Source organism: Denticeps clupeoides, chromosome 16 (assembly GCF_900700375.1).
Source record: "Denticeps clupeoides chromosome 16, fDenClu1.1, whole genome shotgun sequence".
Classification (NCBI taxonomy): Eukaryota; Metazoa; Chordata; class Actinopteri; order Clupeiformes; family Denticipitidae; genus Denticeps; species Denticeps clupeoides.
Window position 1 is genome coordinate 16,186,381 of NC_041722.1, and position 27,539 is coordinate 16,213,919.

Below are 27,539 nucleotides of genomic sequence, written 5' to 3' on the forward strand. Positions count from 1 at the left end.
GTGAAAAGGGAAAAAAAAAAGGGGGGGAGGCTTTGAATGGTGGCTGGCTTTGGATGTTAACGCCTTGTGGGTTTCCTCCTTGCAGCAACTGTACGCCGCCCAGTTGGCCAGCATGCAGGTCTCTCCTGGAGCCAAGATGCCGCCGCTGCCCCAGCCCCCCAGCTCTGGGGGGCCGCTCTCCCCCACCGGCCTGAAGAACGACAAGAGGTCCTCAAGCCCCATCGCTCAAGTCAAGGTAGGGCTTCCTCCTCCCCCTCCCGTTCCTCCGCGGCTCGGCCGAGTGGTGCTTGACCCGGTCCGCTGGGCCGGGCGGGTCCAGAAAAACCAGTGGCGGTAGCCCCAGCGTTCGCGGGCCACGCCCCCCTCAACCAGAACCCTGTGGGCAGGGTTAGAACTTTGCCCAGAGAGCAATTTTTGGAACACGAGGTCTACAAAGAACAGCATTACATCACATGAGCGCCTCTCTCACACGGTCATGCTGGTGAAAATCATGATGACTCTCTTTGGTTTCCCTAAATGGGGTGAACGACGGGAGTTCTCATCAAAAGCGCGATGGCTGGGCTCGACATGTCTTCTGTTCGGAGCACAGGCCGTTTATGTCATCCTTCTTATTTTTACCGCTCTCAACTCTTTAGTTCTCTCGGAGGGGCTGTAATGCGAAACACGTGCACATTTGGAAAAGTTTAGTTTAATATGACAATAGGAGTGAGTGTAAATCATGTCGCTGGGCAGCGGCACGTTGCAGGGCTGCTGTGCTCTTCAGGCGCTCCGCTGCGTGGGACAGACGAGCGCTCCTCTGGCTCCGTACGTCCCACAATGCCCTGGGCGCCCCATCTACATCGCGAGCCCACAGCTCTCTCAACATCGGCCCGGGGTGGGAGTCTGTGGCAATTAATTTCAGCCCAAAGGAAACAATAATAAATAAATCTGACACACATGCTCTCAGAGCACCACTTCAGGCAGCGTCAAAAACAGGGGCTTGTGGGTATATGTGAGGAATTCTGCGGCGTCGGATCCATATGCAGATATCTTTTTTGCTTAATTAGATTAGTGGTGTGTTTGGTTTGTCGACTTTCGAGCTTAATTGAATGACAAACTGTTATTGGCAGTGTGGTATGAAGACCTTGAGGCAGACTTGTGTGCGCGCTGTGCCATCTGTTTGGACAAATAAGTACTCAGGCTCCAAATGAGCTTCGGTGAAAAGGCATCTTCTTGTAAACATCCGTGAGCCACGCCGAGTGTGCGAGAAAGAGAGCGAGAGAGAGTTAAATTGACTTTATCGCCACCGAGGCTCATAAAGAAGGATGCTCATTAACCATGATCATTTCTGACTGATTTTTGTGCGTGCATCCATGCATTAATAAATAAATAGATAAATAAATAAACACACTTGCGTACAAAAAAAAAACTTCGCCAGGCCAGGGGTTTGAGCCCACTGTTTGATTTTGTGAAAATGCTGCTCAAAGTTGCATACAATAAAATGTAAGAAATACTCAAATTGCAAATAATTGCATACAAATTGTTATATTTCAGTCCAAATCAGTTGCATTTATCGGTTTGCCTGTGGTTTGAAATAAATGCAGATCATTATTTAACATCGTAGGACTAGGCGGGTATTTGCTCTTTTCGAAGAGCTTCTATAACTTGTGGAGAAGGGCGTGGTGATAAATGTCATCATGAGACGTGGGCTCGAGCGAACAGGTACGCCGATAGAGCTGTAAAGAGCGCAGGGACGAGCCTTAATTAATCAGAACAAACGCGCGGCGACAGCGAGGCAGACGAATGAGACCTCCGTCCTCCCGGTTCCGTTAGGAGTTGAGTAATTAGCTGCCCGAGACAGGAATAGAGAGAGAAGGGTCCTCTGAACGTCTGTTCCTCGACCCACAGGAGGAAGGAACGCAGCCCCTCAACCTCTCCGCCCGGCCCAAGACGGCCGAGCCGGTCAAGTCCCCGACGTCCCCCACGCACAGCCTGTTCCCCGGCAGCAAGAACAGCCCCAACAGCCTGTCCACCAAGAGCGGCATCCCCAGCCCCATTGGGATGGGCCGCGGCTCCTCTCTGGGTGAGAGACCCCTCGACAGTCCCAAAAAAAACCCACAACTTTTTACACATGAATACACTTTTTAATTTAGTTCTTCAAGTCCTTTTACTGCTGCTGCATGTGGAAACCCTTGATCTTTAACTGGCGTCGCTCTTCACCTCTCTGGGAGTGCGAGAGTTACCTCACACAATCTGTTTACAGTATACAGAAATACACATGTTCTCAGACCGCACACACACACACACACACACACACACACACACACAGAGTGGGAGCGATTTGGAGCTCCAGCAGTGCTTCCTTTTTCTGACACTGCTATAAGAGATGTGCTTATTTCCTGTCTGTGTGTGTGTTATATGTGATAAAATATAAATATAACAATATAAAAACCCAGTAGTTGCATTATTTAGCAACTAGGACTCAAACTGTACTGTGAAACAGGTGATAACATCTGTCCCCACCTGCAGACATCCTGTCCAGCCTGAACTCCACGGCACTGTTTGGGGACCAGGACGCGGTGATGAAGGCCATCCAGGAGGCGAGGAAGATGCGGGAGCAGATCCAGAGGGAGCAGCTGCAGCACCAGCAGCAAGGCATGGAGGCCAAGCTGTCAGCCCTCAGCAGCCTGGGCCTGAACAATGGCAGAGACAAGGTAGGGCTTCCCGTCCCCACCTCTCCCTCCTCCCCATTCTCACCTCTTGTGTCCGTCCCTCACATTTCCTGTTTCTTTCAGCCGCCCGGCTCTCCATTAATCGTCCCTTTCTTTGTCAGTGTGTTATTTACGCCGTCGCTCTCCCTCTCGTTGTCCTCCGTTTAACATAATCTCCTTCTATCGCTCTGTTTTGTGTCTCTGACGCGCTGACATGCCCATTCAGTCTGATTTCCCACTTACTGTATTTGCACCGTTGGTACCATTGTCCTCTGAAAACTCTGAGCCACTTTCCAATTTCTTTGAGTGGTGCACGTTGAACCAAGGCTAGAAAAGTGCTTCTCTTCAATTCAGTCTATTTAACGAAAAAAAAAAAAAACTTTTTAAAACCAATTTAGAGACCAGTTTTTATCGGCCTTTGATGGGGATCCAGAGGAGGTTTTTTTTTTTTTTTGATTGGCACCGGCTTGGCAGACGGTGCGGCGGCTGGGGGTTGGTGGTGCAGGAGGTGCGAGTAAGAGCAGCAGATCGCGGCGCATTGGGGGGGGGGGTTGCACCGGTGGTCCTGCACCGGACCCGCACCGAGGGGGTCCAAACTGTGATGTCCCTGCCCAATTAAGGCGAGCCCGCCGCCTCTGGTGTGGCACAGGCCGCTTTGTACCGGGAGCAAACAGACTCGGAGGGATTCCCTTTAAAAATATCTTCAATCGATGAGTCAATCAAGGGCCGAGAAGGAAAAAAAAAAAAAAAACCAAGAAGCCTCACCAGCTCCCATCCGGTGGATGCCACATTGCCAGTTGGCCACGAAAGGCAACCAGGAGCTGGGAGCATCAGCTCATGAATATTTCAGCGGCGGGTACTTTTAAACCAGGCGTCTTCAACTAGGTCAATGTATACGTGGGAAAAAGTAGACGAGCGTATCTATGTTAATTTTTTTTTTTTTTAAAGTTAGAAGTAAGCGAGGGAGGCGGGGCTTGGGGTGTGCGGGGACGCACTTGACAGACCACAGTCCCTGTCGAGACACGCCGATGCTGCCGATGTCAAATTAGCAGCGTCTGAGAGTCCAAACAATATAAGCCGCAGGATGGGAACCTTCACTAAATCAAAGGTCTCTCTTTAGTTTGGCAATTACCGAAACCCCTCCTCCTCCGTTGCGTCCTGGCTTTTGTCGTACAGTCAGGTTAATTCCCCTCACTGTCGACTGGATGTTCCGGGATTTTTGTGTTACTTTTTCCTTCTTTTTGTTCTCCGCTCCATGAAGGTGTGGAATGTGGACGTGTCCCCGCCTCGTCCCTCCTCCACCTCCTGTTGTTCACGCACGACGTGGCCCCCCAAATGCCTTGCCGGGGTTGACTTGTGGTCAGACGAACGGGAGAATGTGTCGATACACGACCTGGCCGCGCCTCGCGAAACAATGGCAGCGAAGGCGTGGCCGCTTTCAACAAGTCCCGAGCTCACCTACGTCGCCATTGTTCCCGGCAGCTAGAGCTTAACGCCGCTTTTATTTTTTTATTTTCTCTTCCTTGTCTTCTTTTTCTCCTCTTCTTTCTTTTTACCTTCGCTCTGCTGCTCTTTTGTCTGGCCCCGCGTTGTCTCCGGCGGGATGGGGACGTCTTGTGTTCAAGCGTCCCTGGCTCTGGCGAGCTTTGTTCGAGAGATCTGGCGATCGCTCTGGCCATCACTCATCGGCGCTATTCTCTCCGTCCCGAGGGGCGACTTAAGCAAGAGCATTTACACCCCATTTCTTTTTCTTTTTTTTTTTTATCTGCTCGGAGGTAATTCTGGGAAAACCGTCCTGGCCCTGACAGGGCCGAAGGAGGAGGAACAACAAATAATAATTAGGCGGCGTTATCACTATGAAAGAATGACTGGTATGTTTGGGTTATCGTGTTGCCATGGGCAACCGGACACGTCGTAAAAGTACTCCCTCTTTTTTTTTTTTTTTAAGTCAATCAGCCATCATTCTCTTTTCCGATTCACAGCATTGTGTGTGAGCTGAGCTGTGCAAGCTGACTAAAGCAAGTGGCTTTTTACTCTTGACAACTATTTTAACGTAGTTATTTACCTTTATATCAATTCATGAAGATATTTTTATCTTCACAATTGAATTGAAATTGAGTTAGAAGTGTCAGGGACGGTTGCCCTCTCCGGTCAGGAGCGGCCAGCGGTATTTCAGACTGGGCCGGCGTCGGTGCGATCCGGCGGTCCGGAGGGGTCTAAATGTTCCAGATAAAAGCTTTCACTTTGGTCAGTTTCAGAATATTAATATTTCAGCGCGGCTCCTCACCTGACATAAATACAGCGGGCCGCTTTAATAGCCCACTCCGGGCCGGCTGTTTGGAAGTTTATCACGGTGAAAGCCCACCCCGAGATTCTGGAGAGGTAACATAAATGGGATTAAGGAGAGGTTAAAATCATCTGCCGGAGCTGCAGTGGGGGGATATTAAATATTGATTTATTCCCGCGTAACGACCGCGCGGCGGAGCGGGCCTAAGTGCTGCTCACAGATGGATCAATTCATCTGTTAATACAAAGTGTGTCCGAGGAGCACAATGGAGTGACCCGCGTCTCCTCTCCCTCCCGCTCGCTCGGTGGTGTTGTTTCTTCGTCGCCGTACGTCCCTGTCCCTTCGTCCTTCTCCGCTCCCATCACACATTTTCACCGTCCCCCACTTCTCCCCTTTACTTTCCGCGGGAGCTGCGTGCTGAAATATTCATGCTTTAGCATGTTTCCTTCCTTTTATTTATTTGTCCTTTTCTACTGTGCCCCACCAGAGAAAGAAAAGCTTTTTGCCGGGCCCCCCCGAACAATTTGCTCGTCTGAAATATTTACCGAATGTATTATTGTCTGCGGAGGGCAAAACTGCTTTATTTCATTATTCATTCACCTTTCAGGCGCTTTTATCCGCGGCGGCGCGGAGTGGGCCTGGTCGTGCGCCTGGTCGCGCGCCCTGCGGTCCATTTGTTACGCGGAGGTGGAAGCGAGGCTGCTGGGACCGACCAGCATTTTATACGGATCTCACCCGCACCAGTATTGATATTTCCATTTTCCTGTACACACCGACGTTAGAAACTGCAGTGCATTTGGGTATTTTAGAATATGTGAATATTGATATATTGATATTTCCGTCCCACGTGCCGTGTTTCTGATAGCGGACGCGACTAAGGGGGTGGGGTGGGGGGGGTGCTCTGCAGGGCATAAACTGCGTTCTTCTTTGCTGACACCTGCCAAATTGGAATCAAAGGGTGAAAGGCCAGTGTATTAACCTATTGAACTGCTCCCTACACACACACACACACACACACACACACCTTGGCTGTCTGCATTATTGATGAGAGAGCATTCACATCCCTCACATGCTGCAGTCCAACGTCTGAGAATATTCAAATGGAGCTTCGCTGGCGCCCCTCAAAATCCTGACTCTTAACCTTTTGGATGTGGAGTTAGAGTGTGAACCCCACCCCACCCCGCCCCGCACCCTTACTGTCTGTTACAGCCCCATTCAAGCAAGCCCTTACAAAGCCTGGGAGCATAATCTTGTCTGGTCTGCAGCCCTGGAAGCAATTTTCTGCTCCTTTTCTGCTGCTGTCTTGGAAATTGCCAGCCCGGGATTTTTTTTTTTTGGCCGCAAAGTAAATTCTGCCATGCAGGGGCCCGGCCGTCCAAATTTGATTATTCCCTTGCACTCAGACGCTGCCGGTGGCCAGCAAGTGCCATTGTTCCATGCCGCTCACATTAGTGCTCCGTCCAATTGTTCATATCTGCCAGAAGAATAAAAATAGACAGGGCCCCTGAAAAAGAGGGCGGCTTGAATGTGTGCGGGCAGAGGGCCCGGGCCACATCTGAAACAACGGCATCGGCTTTCCTCCCCGGCACGACACGAGAGCTGCACCCCATTGAAGGCCTTCGCTTTTTCCACCGCCGCCGCGCAAGACCCGCCGCTGCCAGGGAACCGCGGCCATCCGTAAAAACGCAACAGGCTCCCCGAGTTCCAGTTCCAGACCTGCCTTGGCGCGTCACTTTCGGATCACACAGCGCTGAGAACGGGGGCCACGACGGGTCACTTATGTGCGGCTACATCGGGACAGAAGCCACAAAGCTGGATGAATAAAAGGGCCCTGTTTTTTTTGCGTCACGCGGCGGAGATTGTCTGTTTTTTTTTTTTTTCTTTCTCCGTTCCGCCATTGTAAGTAGATGGTGCGATAAGAGGTTGCCGAGCAGTTTAGGGTCATTTAGAACCGGAAACCCATAAAGAGGCATGAGCAAATGGTCCTCGCGCAGCGTGGAATAAAGGCAGCGCCAGTTGAACTGCCCCGAGGCGGCAAAATATGAAACGCATCATTGCTAATCGAGTTCGGAGGTCACTCAACAATTCAGTGTTAAAAACTGGTCGCACCCAGAGCCCGGATTTGTTACTTCAAATCTTTCACTATATCACCGTCGAGCATTTACCTTATCCAGATAAGGTCAATTCTCTGTCCCCACACAAGGCCCCGCTGTCCCCGTGCGTATTACGAAATATGACGTATCTATCTAGCTGCCATTAAATGAACCAAAATAAATCAATTAATAACTAAAGCCCCAAGTTCAGCGCGTGGAGACGCCGCTGCCCCCAATATTGTCATATGCTAATGAGACAAACCTCCAAATGCCTTGAACCATCCGTTAACGTCAGTGAGACGCGGGACAGCGAGCCGTCCGCCCCGTCACACAACTGCATGGACTTGAAGGGCACGGCACGACCCCCCGCCCACCGTCGGAGGTGCTGGGGGCCCAGAAAGCGGCAGGCGCTGAGAGCACGCCGGGCTGGTGGAGCGCCGCACCACATTAAAGGCGCCCAGAGCTCACCGCACAACTGGATGTGCTTAAGACCTAAACGCTTCGAAACTACCAACTACTGGAGAGCCGAGAATTATAAATAACATCGCAATTGGTTAGGGGGGGGAATTAGAAACAGATGAGGCGAAGGAGGGGACGTGGGGCGAAAGGGCCGATCCTGGGGGAGACCGGAGGTCTCAGAAGTCGTACGTGGAGTCTGGACGGAGGAACGAGGCACAGAGAACCTCCATTATCCTCCTGGCTGTCAGGTGTGTGTTCTGGACCCGAGTCATCAACACTCACTTACCGTGGCGATATGTCTTCCCCCCCCCGTCCCTTCTCCGCCGGGACATTAGTGCCATGCACCTGTGTAGCGGGAAAGCAAATCGCAAGAGCGAAGCGCCTCGCCTTCAATCTCTCCTTTTGTTCGTCCCGGCTGACGGCCGACCTCCCGAAACAGCTCGAGCTATTTCAGCGCCGCTACGGACAACGGGAACAATCCAACGCCACATGGTCCCGTCTATTTCCAAGCGGGAGGAAGGACGTCAGTAGCTCGAGGCGCGATGCCTTAAATACAGGGTTAGGCAGGCAGCACAATGCCGAGGGCCCGCTCCTGCCCCCGCCGGCCCAAAATACGGCCCTCCGGCACATGCTCTGCGGCCGGGCCGATTAAAACCTCCTCGGCGCTGGCGCGGGATGAGATGGCCCCCGCCGCAGCTCCGCCGAGCGAAACGTGACCGGCCCGGACCGGGAAGAGGGACGGGGAGTGGATGGGATTATTGCGGGTGTCTTTTTTCCACTTCAGCTTGGAGCGCTCGTCTGTAATTTTAGATGTGGGTTTTTTTTTTTTTTTTTGCTTCGAAGGCTGCATGCTGAACTCATTTGAGGGAAGGGCCCCGCCGCTCGCCCGACTTCGCCGCTGCAGTGGGCGTGCACCGCAACATCGCTGCATTGTTTTTTGCCCCGATTGTCCATTCTGTTTCTCTCTGTTCCCACCCTGTCATCATTTCATCGACTTCTCAGTGCTGGCACGAGGCGGGGAGGCGTTCTCGCCGCCTCCCCAGTCGTAATGTGCATTATAAATATCCTTTATAGCGAGATGGTTACTGCAAGCTGTTGGTGAGCATCTCTCAGCCCCCGTCCCAGCATGGCGTCCGTCCTTTACTGCTCTTCTGTGGCAGAGTGATCAGTAAAAATTTAATGACACCATAAAATAATAAAAATGCCATTAATTTATCACAGCACTTCTTGTGAGGGGTAGTGAAGTAACATTATTTCCCCTCAACATTTTCAATCCCTTTAGAAAAAACAGGCCTAAATATAAATTATCTCCATAACTTTTACTCTAATACTAATGCGCAGAGATAAATTACACCGGTTAGAACCAATAAGTATATGAAGTGCGGCGTATAAAACTTAAAGGAGTCTCTCGTCGTTATTTCACCAAAGCCGCGTAATTACTAAGAAAGCCGGGGTGCTCGGGTCTGATGAAGGCCGCGCCGGACACTCGGGTGCTGTAATATTGGGGCTCCACTGGAGCCGGTCCCACACGAGCACAGCGATGATGTGGCTTAATGAGGGACGTTTGGGGGGGGGGGGGGACGCTTTATTAATGAAAGTCACTGACGGATGGCTGTTGTTCTCCGCCCTCCTTTGCTCGGCCTGGAGTTTAATGATCATGAGTTTATAAAAGGAGATGATGGATCAGAGGGGTCCGGGTCGGAGCGAAGGCGGGACCAGCTGGCCAATTTATTTGCGAGGAAACTCGGCCCCACCTGCATGCGCACAACACTCCAACGCTCTTTGGGTCCATTCGGGCTTTCCATTCGTCGCCCCCGCAACCCCCCCCCACCTTCATCCTGCTAATCGCACATCCGTCAACGTGTCATCGGGGCCGCTAGCCTCTTTCATTAACTGCAATAACGTGGCCTGGTGATGAATACTGCAACGCGGGACGATTCGCGCGGCGTGCGACGCTCCGTCTCATTTCCACGAGACCCCCCCCTCCCTTGCTCCCGCGGGGGACGTGAGCGTACATCATAATTAGAAAACACTTAAGAAAGCAGAGCCCTGTGAGACAGGCGGTGTCTAATGACAGGCCGTAAGCAGGTACTGGTTAATTGTACATCAGAAGCACTCAGGTGATCATAAATAATGATTGTTCCTCCGAGCGTGATGCTATATCACTCTGCCTCTCCTTTTTTACCCCCTAAATAAAAAAAAAAAAAGGAGATCAGGCTCCACTCAATGACTTTTAAATCAAAAGTCGAGATGGCTTTGATTCACTTTTTCAGCGAAAAAGCGACGGCTGCATCTAAATGCACAACTATTTATTGGCGAGTTGTTAAACGGAAATAAATGCTGCGTACCAGACGCCTTCCGTTGGGCTTCCGTTGTCATAAAAGGCTGTAGACAGTTCAAGCTCCCGCGCTCGACTCGACTCGACTACCGGCGGCCCCCCCCAGTGGGAGGACCGTCAGAAAACCAACACGGCGAGGCAAGAAAACAGCGGGGCTGAAAGATTAATGCGCGTGTGTGTGGTGTCGATGTCTGCGCGTGTGGCGGGGGAGCTGTTGGCCATTGCGTCCGCAGCCCACCTGAGTGTCTCGGCAAACAGCGCGTGTGATGGGCGTCCTCAGGACAGGAGTGAAGAAAGAGACAGCCAGAGAGAGAGAGAGCGGTGAAGGGGACATGGTGGGGGGTGGGGGACGAAGAATGAAAGCGAAGGGAGGACCAAACCGTACACCTTTGGCAACACTCACAAAAACAAATGCTCCCTTCGTGGCCCGGCGCTCCTGCTTTTAGGGGAGGGGGGGCGGGCGTTGGAGATTATTTGTATCATGCTGAGTCAAAGTGTCCGTCTCCTACTTCGGTCTTTACAGCCGGAGCCGGTCCTGCGCTAATGCCCCGCGCATTCACTGCCGAACTAGGTCATTTAACAATGGGCCGAGCCGCGGTCGGCACTCTCCCCCTGCATAATACATTAAGTGTAATGTGCGGGGACCATTCACAGGCCCACCCGAAAGCTGTTATTTTATTCCGTAAATGCACACGGACATGACATTTACCATTGTCACCGAGCACTTGAATGACAGGGTTTCATTGTGTGTCAAGTACAACATGATGCCAAGTTTAATCTGAGCATAAAGCGACACGACAAAAGGGAAAACACGGCGCGCTCTTTTAAAGCACGAACCCTGAATAAATGATAGGCAGCGAGCTCTGGGCGCCGGAGACTCGGAGGCGGGGGGGGGGCCCTCTGGAACAGATTACGGGGGGGGGGGGCGGGAGGAAAAACACAATCTCAGCTCAGGATGCGAGAGGTCTCCCGGCTCCATTGTGCCCGAGAAGACGTCTCGGTGTGCCGCTTCGAGTCCTTTTCACTGCGGAGAGACTTTTAATGTTTTCTTACACTTGTGTTTTCAATTCGCCGTGGATAATGGGCCGGGGCCAAATAAAGACATGATAAAAAAGAAAAAAAGACACTATTTCATGCTGAAAAAGTCGTGTCGGAACACACTAGATTACCAGTCTGTGATATTGTACATTGCTTTTATGGAATGTAAATGTGTTCCTGAAATGAAAAAGCCTTGTGTGTGTGTGTGTGTGTGTGTGTGTGTCTCTGTGCATTTGTGGAGTGTGTGAGTAAGCAGTGTGTTGTTTTCTCTTTCGTTTCTTTCAGGAGAGGTCCCACTTTGAGAACCTCGGGCACCCCCTCGGAAAACTTGGCGAGGATGGGAAGATGGGCCACAGAGTCATCGACCTCACCAGACCAGAGGATCTAGATGGTGAGCTAATCCCCCAGAGGAAAAAAGAAGTTATTTATTATATTTAAAAGTAATAGTGTATTTCTAATAAACCTGAACACACATGAGGAATCCACAGACTGAGTATGTATTAATTAGATATCAGGGTAAGTGGATAACCTAGCAGGAGAGGAAATTGACCCGTAATCGGAAGGTTGTCGGTTCGAATCCCAAGCCGCCAAAGGTGCCACTGAGGTGCCACTGAGCAAAGCACCGTCCCCACACACTGCTCCCCGGGCGCCTGTCATGGCCGCCCACTGCTCACCAAGGGTGACGGTTAAAACCAGAGGACACGTTTTGTCGTGTCACCGTGTGACTTCACTTTCTTTTTTTCACTGTTAAGTGACTCAAATTGAATTTTACCAATCCTCCACAAAGTAAAAACTGGACATTTTTAAATAATTCAATTATTATGTCTTTTAAATACATTCAATTTAAGGGGTAGGATTGGGTTAAAACCTAGAAGATTCATTTAACATAGCGTTATTAATACTAGGCTTATGATACAGCTGCTACAGTAGGTGTGTAAAAAATGTAGGAAACAATGTGTGTGTGTGTGTGTGTGTGTGTGTGTGTGCACTTTGAAACTGCTGGCAGAGCCAGTCAGGCTGCACCGTTACGGCATTTGAAGGTTTTCGCAGCTCAGTGTGCAGAGCCTGGTGTCTGCGGGACAAATCTGGCCCTCCTCCATGCCGGCCCTGCCGCTGCTACCCCGCCGCTTGTTTCGGGTCTCTGGTGCGAAGGTGTGAACTCTCACAGCGCCGACCCGGCGGAGCGCCATGACCCCCAGACGGTAGCAGGGAGCACCGCGTTAAGTATTTGTCCCAGTTTTCCAAGCCACTTCAGGATGCTTAAAGTTTTGAAGAGAGACTTTAGGCATTTTTTCCAGCTGAAGATGAATATTTCTCATGACAATGATGATATCAGATGAAAAACTTGTGCTTTGTGAGTAGTAGGGAAAAGCAGCTCTTTGCAGAAATAATAGGATCTGCTTTCACACAGACTTGTTTACAAGCCCGTCAAGATCATACATGATTTATGCCCGGGCTGCTTTCACATGAAAATGTGTAGAGTAAATAGAGGATTTGGAATTCAGTTTGTTGCTCTGCTGGGATCTTCCTCGACTCTGGCCACGCCGGAGTCGGATCCACCCTGCCTCCGTCTCGGCCCCCGGTCCGCGCTGACCGCTGGGAAAACTTCTCCCGTGGCAGTGCCGGCGGCAGCGGCCGTCCCACCGTGCCGACGGATTAGGGGGCCGTGGAGGGTTCCCGTCCCAAAGGCCGGGGGTGGGGTTGCGGTGGACAGACGCCAAGGCCCTATGCGTAGCTCACCAGGCTGGCCGCTGCCCCGTCTCGCTCCACAAATATATCTGTCTGCGACTGCCCATGTGAACCCACATAAAAATGAAATGCTTTTAAAAACCCGAATGTGTTTACGAGTCCGAAAAAGATGAAAGGTGTTTACGTTGGAGAGTAACTCTCTCTTATGAATTATGCTTTTGGCCAATAAAAGAACTGATGATGAGAACATAGAATTCCGCAGCATTCTGAAATATCCAAGGTCATCTCTAACAGTAGAAGAGTAGAATATTATGGTTCCTATACCACTTAATAAAGGCATTGTACAGTATAACAATGTTTAATAACATAAATACTGTATACTTGCAATATTTGCAATACTGTGGTCTATAGCAGTTGCTGAAGCGTTTCACTGCATATCATACCGTGTATGACTATGTATGTGACAAATAAAATTTGAATTTGAATATACTAATATACATTCTTATATTGAGGTTAAATTTATGCATGGGGCACATGGTAAATTGTTATTGTTAATCGTATTGCTATTTGTTATACTGTTATATAGTATAATATATATCATTATTTTTAGACATATTGCTGTGCATGTTAGTATAATCCACTGTACATAATATTATAATTTCTTTTCCACTCTAAATGAACGAAACTGCAGAAGTGCAGAATGTTCCGCCATCACGCCAAGAGCGTCTGTAAAGGCCTTTTCCCAACGCATAGAAGCTGCGCATTGTAAAGGGGTTCGTAGCAAAGCCGTCCACCGTGGCCTCGGCTGCCCGTGTTTAGGCCGCTTAAACTAATGTCTGTCAACCATCCGGCAACCGAGTGAACTGCCGGCAGCTTTCTAACGACGGAAAACAGCGTCCGCGCGCAGAATCAGACAGAATGTCCTCCGCTTTCCTACGAGAAAGCCGCGAGCCACATGCATCACTCGCCCGCAGAGTCATTAGGTCTTTTTAAGCTCAGATGAGAAACATTAAGAAATACCACAGGCGGCTTGAGCGCGAGTCCCTTTGTGCGCTTCCCGTATGGCGGCGCAGAAGAAGTAATGCCCGACTCGCCGAGGGTCTTAACAGAACAAAGAGGACGGTGAGAGATTCCCCGGGCAGGAAACCGAGCTAATCCAAATGCACCCCGCATCCGACAGTATCAGCCTGGTGAAGAAAAGCAGGGACTGATAAGCGTCGAATGGCCGAACGCCTCCGTGGCGGATTTCCCCGTCGCCGGGCCCACTCTGTTCGCGTATTACGTCCACAGAGCTCCCACAGATTCATTAGGAGGTCAATCTAGATATTTAAAATGACAGCGATGTATTTGATGTGCTAGGTGTGTATCTGATAAAGCATCTAGAAATCTGGGATCTATAAGCAGACGGGAACGTGAAACTGATTGTTTGTGTATGAATGGTGGGAAGGAGAAAGCAGAGGAACTGCACCCAGCAGCTTGTGTCAGCCCGGGTCATGTTGGCTCATTCCTGCAGTACACAGTGTCACGTCAAGAGAGGAATTTAACATGCCCTCTAAAAACAGAATGGCATCCAAGGTGAAGAGCCGACGACTAAAGCACTAGCTGGCGCAGGTGGAGACATGTCAGCGGCACATCGCTACGAGCGCGGAGACACGCGTTGGGGAGTGGGGTGGGTTGTGTACGGATGTGCATCCAACAGAACTTCAGTGGCGGAGCACAAAGCTCGAAGAAAAGCGGCAGAATTTGTAATGGGTCCGTTTGCGTGAACGAGAGTGCGGACCGTATGGTTTTATCTTTTGCAGAAGGCGCGTTACCCACGATCCCCTGGGCCTGACAGGCTTGCGTGATTGTTGCCTGTTCACCTGAGCAGATCCTTCAGGTCAGATTCTTGCATGACAGAGTGTGTGTGCTCCAGAACAAAGCAAGGAAGGAGGGAACGGAGAGAAAGAGGGGGAGAGAGAGAGCGAGAGAGAGAGAGATTTAGCCCCTTGGCTCTACTCGAGTCCGGGCGTGTCCCTCGCAGGTGTAATGACTCCCGCTCTGCCTCTCATCCCGTCTTCATGACCCCCACAAATTAAATGAGGATTCGCATCGCACTTCATCACGTCAGAACCCGGCACTCATAAATCACAATAAAGCCCATTAAAAGCCCCCCCTCCCCCGGGTGTCTTTTCTCGCGCACACCCAGGGGAGCGACTCGCGGCGTCACTAAACACCTGCATTTATTTACACTACCTGACAGCCGCCCCCCCCCCAAAAAAAATAAAAAACCTGAATTAATGCTCATTTGTAAATGTTGCAGGCAGGTTGGGTTTTTTAATGAGCGGTAACAATGGGAGGAACCCAGCAGTAAAAACGGGGACACTCAAAATGGCATGTTTTGGAGGCAGGGCGACACCGGTGGCAGAAGGGCATGATGTTTGCAGAAGGGCATGAGACGTTTTTTTCGATATGGAGTTGCCCAGCCAACACAGGAAGTGACCCTGTCGCGGTGTCACATTCACACGATTCTTCGATGCCAGCATGAGGAGATGCACTGAACACAGCAGGGAAGTAATTTATAGGTAGACGCAAATCTCGAATGTATTTTACCATAAGCACACATTGAGGCTCAATATTCTGTGTCGGCAGAGTGGGCGTATTTACATAAATTGCTTGAGAATAGGTTTCTTATTTAAGCATGTTGGAAGTCAGAGAATATAAAATATGTCAGTAAATCTTTGAATGACAGGTATTTGCCAGGACTGGGTAGGGGACTCTCTGTGTTGATCACATTGCCATGTAACTACCATATGTGTGAAATGACAGTAGTATGTATATATGTATATATGAACAGTGCTCAATTTTTTTCCCGCAATATCAATTTTTTTCATTGTAATATGCATAGACGAACAGTGGTGCGTCATGGTGCTTCTGCAATTTTTGTAAAATTCCACTGTATCCAGATTAGGCTCCACCCCCTGGGAGACACCCAGTCTTGGCTGTGCAGCCAGCTGGACGTAGTCGCTATTCTGACGCTGTCATTTGTTTGCTTGCTACTTGCCCACGTTAGCACCGGGCGCGTACGATTCTAACCTTTGGCCGAACGTGTTTCTGCCAGTATATAAATCGCTGAATCAACGTCACCGGGGGGAAAAGTAATGGCACGGGCAGGACACGCAGCAGCCCCCACCCCGCAGGCAGACAGTGGCTGTCGTGTGGGAACGAGCGCTCCGCTGCCAGCGTAATGGATGCCTTCATCTGGGCCCCAGCCGTCAGCAGATTGCCCTGCTGTTGATGGATACTGTCGGCCCCGACGCCATACTACATTTCATTGCACAATAAACATGGCTGTCACAAGTCAGACGAAGTGAGATCCATTCATCCTGCTCTGGTGGCCGCGTGCTAAATGAAATTAATGTACTGGGGGCTGGGGTTCGCGGGGGCGCACGAAGAGGATTGTATTATCCGCCTGGTATCTTGACAATGACAGGGGCGGAGCTAGCGTCATGAAATGCATTCCCGGTGGCGCGGGACGTGTCAGAGAGAGAGAGAGAGAGGAGATATGATTTTATTGTTGTGGAGCCGTGATGCAGCATGACGGCGGGTGAGCAAGTCGAGGGCCGCTAACTGGCCAGATAAAGGAAGGCCTCGGTGGCTCATAAACGTGTCGGCTGCGGCTGTTAAACGGGCGCTGGGCGGAGAGCATGTTCGCGCCGCCGGAGCCCAGCAGAGCCTCCTGCTGGTCAGCTGGACCCCAGGTTTCGGGACCCCCCCCCGAGCACTCTAGCCCATAGTGGCCGACTTCAGCACCACGTCTGTATGTAGACGGTAGAGTAGCATTAAAAAAAAAACATCACAAAAATATTGTCTGCTCGTCCTTCTGCCGCTAAAGCGTCTTATTGACTCGTTTATTTATTAATTTTTCAGAATGAACAGTGCGTAATATTTTAATTGCAGTGATGCTCGGAGCTCTGCCACTCGTTAAGACTTCATGAAGTATAAATACGTAGTTGCACGAGTTGAAATGATAAAGACACCAAAACCAGGTGAAGAGTGCCAAGAAGAAGAGCGAAGGTCTTAATGAATACCATCACATGTGGGTGATGAAATATTCATGCCATTCCAAGCTTTCTTATCCAGTTTTTGGATCATTAAAGATGTATCGGAGCATATGGAAAGCTTTTTTTTTTTTTCTTGCGAGTGTGTGTGTGTGTGTGTGTGTGTGTGTGTGTTTGTTTTATTTTTCAAGCCTTGTTTATCAACATGTTTTTGTTTGTTTAAATATTCATACAGCTTTTATTTAATTCTTTCACATCTTACATATAAAAGCGAGCAAATGTGCACGAGAACAGAAATCAGTTTCACTCTGCTGTAAAGTTAAATACAGAAACTCCAATCTCTCGTGCTGATTCTCAATGGCCTGATTGAGAAGCAGTGTGTGTGTGAGAGAGAGAGAGAGAGAGAGAGAGTGTGTGTGTGTGTGCTCCCAAAAAACAGCAACATAAAGAATGGTGTTTAGTAGGACGCCGGCACAGATAATTCCACTCCATTTTTTTTCACGAACAGCTATATTTACTATTTAGATTGTAATTATTGGACTTTACATTGAAACATTATTCCAACTGTCAGCTTGGAACATTTGGGTCAAATATAGACACAGACAAAATATTTAACCACCATTTTTGTCAAGGTCATCCTTTCTTGATTTGGGAAAGATTCTGCTCTCATGAGACGGTAGTTAAAAAAAAATAATGTCTACTTATAATGTCTACTTGTTTTTCATTGGCTGAACTAGAATTTTACGCTGGTTGTGTTTAAAGGCCAGTTCATAGCTCCTCCACTTCGACTGCCTCTTATGAAGGTGAACGTAAAAGTTAATTTCTCCTCTTTTTCCAGGGGCTAAAGAACTGAACGGCTCCGCAGACAAACCGCAACAGTATTACTGCTGGCCAACAGGAGGCGCCAGCACTGCCGAGGCGCGGGTCTTCAGGGAAACCCGAGGAAGGAACAATAACGAGCCGCACATCAAACGGCCCATGAACGCCTTCATGGTGTGGGCCAAGGATGAGCGCCGCAAAATCCTGCAGGCCTTCCCAGACATGCACAACTCCAACATCAGCAAAATCCTGGGTAAGACAAAAGCCCACCCAACCAATCAAGCATCCAAAGCCTGCATTTCCGTCTCATTCGGGATGCTAGCATGTTCCAGCATAAGCGGACCACGCCACAATGGAATTCCAACATCACCAGTGTTTTAAACAGGCTTTCGACAGCAACTTTTGAAGTAGCTCGTGTCTTTTGAAATCGCTTGGGTATTGTGGGTATTACTGTAACGATGAGTGCAAAAGTTTTATCTGGGCTGAGTACTCATGGCTAAATATAAACCCGAAACACCAAGACACAATCTAATCATATAATAACCAATTATGTATACAGTCTATTAGGGCTGTATATTGTTTTTATAAATTAAAGTAATTAGTTGCACGTTTTGAAATGAATTAATCGTGATTAATTGCGATTAATCGGGATTACTTGCGATAATGCAAGTACAACAAGACACAATTGTTGGAAAGAGGTTAAGACACAGAGTGATGGGCGTGGCATTTTTATTTTTTATCTTAAGGTCTGACTAGCATGACCAAAAATGCTGTACACTGCATGTCACTTGGTACTGGGTTTGTTTAAATATTTTCATCTAGTCCCATCGACTGTCTGTGCGACTGCAGCCACGTGAATAAAAATTAATACATTTTAATAAGAGTAATAGAAAAGCCCACCGAAGCCCTTTAATACAGCTGCACGTAAACGGCATGCGATTTAGCTCTTGGCAATAGCGATAAATGCGCAGTGTTTAAAGGCCGCGTGTTAATAAGGGGAAGAAACAGAACGCCATTGAGGGAAACACTGAAACTCTGTGGGGCTGGGTGGGAGGCCAGAGGGTCCGAGCTGGAGGCTGGAATACTGGGCCTGTGTGTTGGAGACGCAAGAGTCCGACCTGTCAAGCTCCCGAGCTGGTTCAATGATGCTTTATGCTCTTCCATGAATTAAAAAAAAATACATATTTATTTCACTGTCGGTACTGAGGCATGTGTGAAGAGTGCAGGGCTGCACACTGAGCGATCGTTTCAACATATCCAAAATGCGTGGGTTTTTTAAAAGCACACTGGCAGAGGCCATCAAAATACCAATTTTTAAAATTAAATAAATACCCCCTACGTGCACATCGGTGGGTAGATACCTTAAAAACAGACTTTTGCCGACATGACGGAACGCCCGGCTGCTCCACCAGTTCTATTAGATGGATTTAATGGCCGTCACGCGGCAGTGTTTGTCATGAAAAATGACGGGGCTAAATGGGTCTCGTCCCCTTAGTGTTCAGGGCCTATAGATCACAGCTACTAAAAGTCCCGTCAGCCACGGGACTCGGTCAGGACCGTGGATATTTACTGTTCCATCAACAGCATTAACACAGCACCTGCACTCGAGGCAAATAATAGTGTAAAACAGGAGAATTTGCCCCTAAAATGGTAAAAACAGGGCATGTTTGGTATGAAAGAGACGATTATAACAGATAGTATGTCATGTCTGTTGACGCCGCCATGTTATTATCAGAAAAGAAAAAGAGGACCAGCACTGGAGGGACCGAGGAGACACAAACAGAGTGGTTTAAATGTGATATTACAGGAAAACCTTCGAGAACAGGTTTGTTCACATTTTTGGATGCTTGTGTGCTGAAGCAATCAAGCATCTGGCAACACGGCGCTACGCCTGTATTTGTGATGTATTGACTGGAGGGGGGTTTAAAGTGTCCAGAATGAGGAAGTATGGTGCGTGAAGTAGGGTGTGTCGTTATAGCGGCTCCGTTTTTTTAGGATTTATTTCTTGATGAGCCAGCATTGAACATGGCCCCAATAAGCCTCTACAACTTACATTTGCTATCCTGACAGCCCTGTTTTCTCTCTGCTTGGCCCGTCTACAGGCTCCCGCTGGAAGTCGATGACCAACCAGGAGAAGCAGCCGTACTACGAGGAGCAGGCGCGCCTCAGCAAAATCCATCTGGAGAAATACCCCAACTACAAGTACAAACCCCGGCCCAAGCGCACCTGCATCATCGACGGCAAGAAGCTGCGCATCGGCGAGTACAAACAGATGATGCGGTCGCGCAGGCAGGAGATGAGGCAGTTCTTCACTGTGGGGTAGGTGCACAGTGAAGAACGCCAGAGAGATAGCACAGGAACACACACACACACACACCATTACACGTAAACAGAGTTATACAAACTAACACCCGTGCTCAAACATGTTCCACACACACACACACACACACACACACTGTCTGTAGAACAGAAGAGAGAACCTGTCTGGATTTGGAGCCAGACCTGTAATCAATAAACCATCATCCCTTTGACTACAACACCTATGAACCATTTATTCACATTACACAAGCACGTTTACACTCACATTAGATACCATTTTCACGTTTCCCATCCCTTAAGGATATCTGACTCTCATAAACACCCTTCTAATCACTTTTCCCTCGAGTGTGTGCTAATAGCAGTGCTTCAGATCTGGACAATTGTGGAGTGCAAACAGAGGAACGGGACGCTGGCATTGTTAGAGGATATAAAAGTTAAGTGTGTGTGTAGGCCGCGCTGCAGGGCAGCGATCTGGACCGGAGCGCGGTAATTTACTGCGTGTGGTCGGGGGGGGGCGTTCGCTCCAGGTGTTCCCGCCTCGGCCCCCCGAAGAAATACGACCGCTGGAGTATCAATCACCTTAGCGAAAGAACAAAAAAAAAATAACCAAGAGAGAAAAGAGTACAAACCGGTCTTTCAGCCACCAATTGACTTTACCACCAAAAAAACAAGCCAGAGGTATAATTTCTCGACTGTAAAGAAGAAGAAAAAAAATTTTGTTCCACCATAACTGCCCCTCAAATCATTTTCACAGAACCTCTGGCTGTGAACGTGCCTCTTCAGAGAACACTAAAGTCAGAGCTTTCGGGTTTTTAAGTGGCTAAATTAAAGAACCTTGTCTGTCGACAAGGGCTTTGTTTGCTCTCGACATTCTTTCCATTCCCAAACTCCCAGAGGCTGTAATTGTTTTCCTTGATGCGTGATAAACATGTCATCTTTACGTCAAAAGCATAATCTGCGCTCATTTTTAGGAGAGTAAGAACTGCAGTTAAACTGTCAAGAGGTTCCAGTGGAAAGTATTAACGCCTCTTTTTTTCTGTCTTTCTTTCTTTCTTTCTTTCTTTCTTTCTTTCTTTCTTTCTTTCTTTCTTTCTTTCTTTCTTTCTTTCTTTCTTTCTTTCTTTCTCAATCCTTCCCTCCATCCCTCCTACCTGCCCTGGCCTCCTGGCTCTCTCACAGGCAGCAGCCACAGACACAGATCCCCATCAGCACCAGCGCGGGCGTGGTCTACCCTGGAGCCATAAGCATGGCGACCACCACGCCCTCCCCCCACATGACGTCGGACTGCTCCAGCACCTCGGCCAGCCCCGAGCCCACCATCCCCGTCATCCAGAGCACCTTCGGCATGAAGCTGGAGCCCGGTGCCATGGTAACCAGCGACACAGTGAACGGGGAGGACGAGATGGACATGTATGATGACATGTATGAGGACGAGCCCAAATCGGACTACAGTAGCGAGAACGAGACGCAGGAGCCGGTCAGTGCCAACTGAGGCAGCCAAAAAACGTACATCTGCTGGAGCGAGAGAAGCCCTGCAGGAGGAAAGACCAGACAGAACTGCAGAACAAACGAGAAAAAGAAGAACCTCTTTCTGACAAGCTCTGTCAGGGCCTGCATGCATACGTGGCTCCCACAGAAACAGCTATTGGTCTTAAATGTTTCTTAAAAAAAAGTGTGAAGCAGTTTGATTGTGTTCATTTTGGCTTTTTTATTATTATTATTATTATTATAATTATTTCATTGTTTCTTTTTTTTGTGTTTTGCTGATGGACATTTAAGCAATTAGCGTATTGCCTGAAAAAATTACAGGACTTGAAATGTAACGTTTGATATGAATCCATATCTCTCACAGTCTTATATAATTTTTTTTTTCCTAAACATGTATGATTTTTTTTTTTTTTTTACTTTTTATTAGCTTACATTACTGTTTATGATGGGGGTTTATATTCTCACTCAGGTATGCTGTGCCAGCTAACAGCTAGTGAATGTTTTTAATCTGATTTCAAACAAGGAAGAGGAAAAATATTAGAACATTTTATTTAAAGAGAAAACCTTTAGCTCCTTAACGTCCTCAAATGCGAGAACAGAGAGAAGGCATCAAACTCCCTTTTATTATTAGTAGTATTATTATTATTGATTTCTGATGTGCCAAACATTTCATAAGCTTCGTTCACGTAAATATTGGAATTATGTTTAGTCTTAATGGAGAATGCATCATGGACAATCTTTGGACCCCCCCCCCCCCCCCCCCCCCCCCCCCCCCCAATACCCCAGTCTGCACTCTCCTCTACAGAAAAGCACTCAGGAATCTGGAGGATCGTTTTTTTTTTTTTTTGCTTTCAGATCGCCTCCGAGTATTCTGCTACATCTTCAGTAACATTTCTTCTCTCTGCGAATCTAATGCAGTGATCACCAGAAGCGGGCACCCTCACAGTCCCACGCGCTGATCTCCAATTCAGTCTTACACACTTAAGTTCTTAATCAGAGTGATTGTAATCAGTCCAGAAAGCCCAGGGGCCAAAACCAGCGTCCAATCCGCAGACTTGGACCGGCTGCAGAAGGCAGCTTTGGTGGCATTACAATCGTAAATTGCTGTTGTACAATATGCACAGTACATTTTCTTTAAACACTTTAGCCCCTGCCAGGGCACGAAGTATAAGGTCCTTAAGTCTCCGGGACATTGTAAATCTTAATTGACACAAGAAAGTCTTAAAGCGGAGCATGGCCTGTGGGTCCGTGCGCTGCGCTCCTCATTAATGAGTCTTAAGAAAAGCTCTGGTTTATCTGGGCGCACTGGGCCCAGTTGCATAGAGAGCAGGTGAAGGGAACAAAGTTGCTTCTAATAACGAATAACAGCACTTAATCTCTCAATATGCAGCAGGCGTCCGTCCCGCCTGCCCCGCTGCCAAATGCGCTCCAGACCCCGAGAGCAGTAATGCACTTCTCTGTCAAACAGAAATATATCTGATACGTCTCCATGTGCTGGACGAGATGTGAAGGTTACAGGGACATCAGTTTTATTTTTAGATCCCCTTGTCTCAAACGAAAAGAAACAATATTTAAATAAAGAAATAATATATAATATTATTAGTTGAATTTAGAATTGCTGGGATGGTTTAAAATGCGTCTATTTAAAAATATAAATGACATGAATAGCTCTAATAGAAGGACAGCCAAGAGACAAGCAGCAGTCAGCCACTAGTTGCTGCTTCGTGTCTGCTGAGCCCCTCCATGGGGGCCAAAAGGTTTAACCCCACCTTCATCTCCCCGGTGCCCGGGCCCCAGACTTGGACCCGGACCCAGGAGAGCACCATCTGGCACCGAGAGCACGGCCGCGCCCGAGAACAGGAAACAATGCGGGCCGTTTTTTTTTTTTTTTTTTTCCAGTTTTTATTGTGCCCCTCCATCAAAGCTCGGGGTGAAAAGGCCGCGGCCGAGAGCAGGCATGAGGTGCTGCCGAGCAGATGGAACAAGTGCATCAAGCTGTGGGGGATTATTAAAATGACTTACGAGTCGCTAGCATCCCAAATACAGCATTATTAATGCATGAATCCTGCCATTTTCTTTCGTGCCCTTGAACCTGGCCATCCTATAATTAACGCCAAGGTGTTGGTATAGAAACGCCCGCCGCTTATCCACACGGGTGATGCTGGTCACTGCATTAGATGACTGCATAAGTCTTCTTTTATTAAAATAATTTTTGAAAAGGTACAGAGAACGGATATATGCTGGATGGAGCTTTTTTTTTTCCTACTTGCAATGCTGAATTTAGCTCGTTTGCTGTTCATCCCCATCAATTTCAAAATGATTCTCATTAGGGTTTTTTTCAAATATATATATGGTACAGTGTCCGACAGGATTTATCCCAAGTCCAGACTTCCCTGAAAAACAAGCTGTCTCTTTTCCTACAGGCCAACCTGTCTTGTTGAAAGCTGTCACTTCTGTGTGCTGGAGGATCGGTGGATTTGTACGTGATTTGTAGATATTTTCATGACCATGCCAAACCAATTCAGTAGGCTGATGGACAACGACAAAAAAAAAGGACTGTTCTTGGAACTGAAACTTGATTGCGCTTGTATAACAAAAAAAGAAAAAAGATTTAAAAAAAAAAAAAAAAGACAAGAAAAAAAAGAGAGAAATTGAATTCTCACACAGAGACAATGTTTTCGTAAGTGTTATAAGCACTGGATATAAATTGTATTTTTATCAATTCTGACTAATGTGAAGCTGTTGTACGAGAAGAAAAAAAAATGACATGAACAAAAAGTCATCTGTTTGAACTCATGGGCGGTTGCCAGATTTGAGTCTTATTTCTGTCTATTTGTTTTTTTTTGTGTGTGTTTATTTATGCAAAGACACGTGATGAACGAACACTCATTTTTAGCTCCAGGGCTGCCTAGTGGACAGTGAGGAGTTGACATTGACATTGACAGAAGGCTCGCAAATTGACTGGTCAACTGAGAAACGCCGGACTTCAGTATCACATTTTATTAGTCGCATATGTTTGTGTTGTATATTGTATTTGAAGCTATATAGTTCATATAGACATTTTATTGTATTTATTAGCCATTGTTGGCTCTAAAATGTGTCAGTAGAAAATAATAAAAGGACAATCAGAGAAAAATATATAATAAAAAAAACAATTGACATTTGAAACAGAATTGGAGCTTAAAACAAAGTTTCCTGATTTTTTCTTTCTTTGTTTTGGAGTCAAATTCACCATCTCATCATAGAGTTTTATTGTACATATAACATAGGAATAGAGAATTCTATTTTTGTTCATGAATACCTAGTGAAGTATAAGTTATGTTTTTTTTTTCTTGTTTTCTGCATTGTGTATGTTAGTCCTTGTTAGAAAACGAATCAGACACGTCGCTGTACCTCACATAGATGCTGAATCCATGTCCCTGAGAAATGAGCAGTATTTGAGCTGTAGCGGACACAGCCGGGCAACTCGCTTGCTTGCGTGTCAGTGACATCAGTATAAATGTAGAAATTCACACTGTTGGATGGTGCAATTCAATTTTTAATATAAACCTTGCATGCAAGCACATTAACGCGTCTCTTCTGGATAAAAGAGGTATTCTGTGCTCATGGTGTTTTAAAAGCCAACCTTAGGATTGAATACAATTAAATTCATGTGGCATAAAATTACACTAAAATGTATTTGCATGGGCACATTTCTAAAGAATACAGAGTCAAAGATACAAGAGTTAAAAAAACGGTAAAAAAAAAAAAAGAAAGAAAAGGCAAGTGAGGTTTCTTGTGAGAGATTTCTTAGTACCTGCAGAGTTTACTTATGTGTATTAGCGGTCCTTTTTGGTCCATTGTGTTTTTAAATAGTTGGATAAAATCCATCCAGCAGCAATTTGGCCTACTTGACGTTTCCTTGTTTTCATCATTGTCACTGCCATATAGAGCATTAAGCGAGCAGACACTACGAGACATGACTTACCTTACTGTAACTGTTTTATTTTTTTCTGTTCTGTAAGTCGTGCGATTGTTCTCTCTTAATTTAATTGGCACAATTCACTGACATGCTGGACTGACTTGCTGCTGTTCAGAGGACTTGCTGTCAGGGACAACTTCACAGGCTGTTGTCAATGGTACTCTGCTTCTGTAGATATTTGTTCTTTTTTAAATCGTGCTTGTTAAGGCAACACTGTGTGTTCAGCTCTTCGTTTGCTGCGGTCACAGTTGTCCTGATTCCCGCTGACAGCCTGATTACATGTCTTCTTCCCATTTGTTCCTATGTTTCTTTGTTTGTTTGCATAGAGACCGGTTTCTTGGCTGGTACCTAGGCCCATGGCGGGTATTGATCGGGCGTTAGATATGATGAAATAGTGTTTGTTGCTGCTTTTAAAAGTTTTAAGTCTAAAAATGTAAATAATTTATCATAATATCTTGTACAGTCCAGTGTAAAGTTTTAATTGAACTTAAAAAGAGGTTGCCATCACATTTGTGTTCACATGTTCTTTATAAAGTACAAAAGACAGCTATTTGCTATGGATATTATTGTTTAAAAAAAATTAAAGAAAAAAAGGTACTAAAAATAATTTCTTTTTGGGGGATTTTTTTTTTTTTTTTTTTTGCTTGGCTTCGATATGTAAACCAGCAAGTCATTGGTTTCCATGTGCAGTATTGACGTGAGGTAAACTAAAGGTTTAATAATTCTACAGTGCTATGTTTGGAGACCAGTATTCTGTTTTGGTAGTATTAATATATGAGGCAAAATATACCAGATTTGGGTGTGTGTAGGCACCTCAGTGGTGTATACAAATATCTAGGTTGTTCTACCCCACAGGACGCATTTTGGCATTTTGTAATGTAACACCATCTTTCTACAGTACGTGTATTCATTTGCTGTAACTTGGCCAAGGTGGGTGTTACGACCTGGTTACGCTCATTTACCTCAAGAGTATCCAATTTTTCTGTACAAAAAAAAGAGAGAGAGTGAGTGAGAAAAAAATCACACACACACACATACACACACACACACACACAAAAAAAATCCCACCATCACTCCATCTTTTGTACTGCTGTTGACACTTACAAATTAAAGAGACATTTTGTTTTACGACACCGGTGTACGTCTCATTTCATCACGAGTGCCTGGTGCAGTTTTACAGGGTAAGGCCGGTGTGTGTTGGGTTTCACATAAACGTGAAATAATTCAGAGTCATCTGTGCCATTTATAAACGCTGTCAGAATATCATTATTTAAAGACTATTTCAGAATATCATTAGTTAAAGATTCTATTTAAAGACTATTTCTTATTACATATTTATACCAATGTTTAATGAGAACAATATGTTCAGTCTTTAAGCAAACTGGATGTCAATAGAAACTATATATATATATATATATATATATATATACACACACACACATATATATATATACACATACATATATATATATATACACACACACACACACACACACATACACACACACATATATAAATAATATATTAACACACAAACTACACATGTACAACATATAAAATATATATTGTGACAGCACATTTTGAGTATTTAGCTAAATAGAATGGAAACCATGGCACAAATAAATAATAAATTGGTGCAGAATGGATACTTACTAATTATTGCATAATTGACAAATCATAATTTAAAAAGTTTGAAGTGCACGTAACACCCCTCCACGCTCAGAGTTGTGGCTTCTGTTGGGCCTTCTAGACTTTCCTTCTGATTTAGAGCTTTGTGAAGTGTATTGTCACATGCTGAACCTTAATGAACAGTCCATCACTGCCAGCTTTGCACATTAAAACAGGGTGCAGTACGACAGTATTATTAGATCATTTTTTTAATCAGTTACAGAACAAGTATTGTGGAGTATTTCAGCATTTTCATTCACAGGAGAAAAAAAAGGTGAGAGGCGTGTTTATCGCTCACCCGCGGCACCAGAACTGGCTGTTAACTGGATCTGCTCGAACATCTGCTACCGTGGACCTGGGAGAAACGGCGCTCCAGAGAGAGAAAGAGAGAGAGAGACGCAGACTTTTCTTTTCCTGTCTTAACTTCTGCTTGCCACGGCGCGGGAAAAAAAAAAAAAAAAAGAACCGCTCTGGAACAGGAGTAGTTCGAAAACATTTTGGAAAAAGCATTTCATGCGCGCCCCTTTGTTCTCTTCATCAATCATTTTGCGTCCTCTGCCAGAAAACGCCTGTAAGCTCCTATCCCCGGTGCATGTGTAAAAACCACATTTTAACTGTGTGTGTGTGTGTGTGTGTGTGTGTGTGTGTGT

General features: G+C 46.7%; 1 protein-coding gene across 12 annotated transcripts in view; it reads left to right on the forward strand.

Annotated features, from left to right (window-relative positions):
- The window catches only part of sox6 (SRY-box transcription factor 6), a 132,102-nt gene extending 110,072 nt beyond the window's left edge, over positions 1–22,030 (forward strand). For 11 of the 12 annotated variants that reach the window (XM_028956128.1, XM_028956130.1, XM_028956129.1 and 8 more), the window contains 7 exons: positions 86–235; positions 1,888–2,062; positions 2,509–2,693; positions 11,191–11,296; positions 17,473–17,706; positions 19,556–19,772; positions 20,952–22,030. In XM_028956128.1, coding sequence (XP_028811961.1) covers positions 86–235; positions 1,888–2,062; positions 2,509–2,693; positions 11,191–11,296; positions 17,473–17,706; positions 19,556–19,772; positions 20,952–21,264 — 1,380 coding nt within the window. In that variant the 3' untranslated portion in view covers positions 21,265–22,030. The remainder of the gene's footprint in view (positions 1–85; positions 236–1,887; positions 2,063–2,508; positions 2,694–11,190; positions 11,297–17,472; positions 17,707–19,555; positions 19,773–20,951) is intronic. The other variant, XM_028956134.1, reaches the window with a different exon arrangement.
- The last annotated feature ends 5,509 nt before the right edge of the window (positions 22,031–27,539 follow it).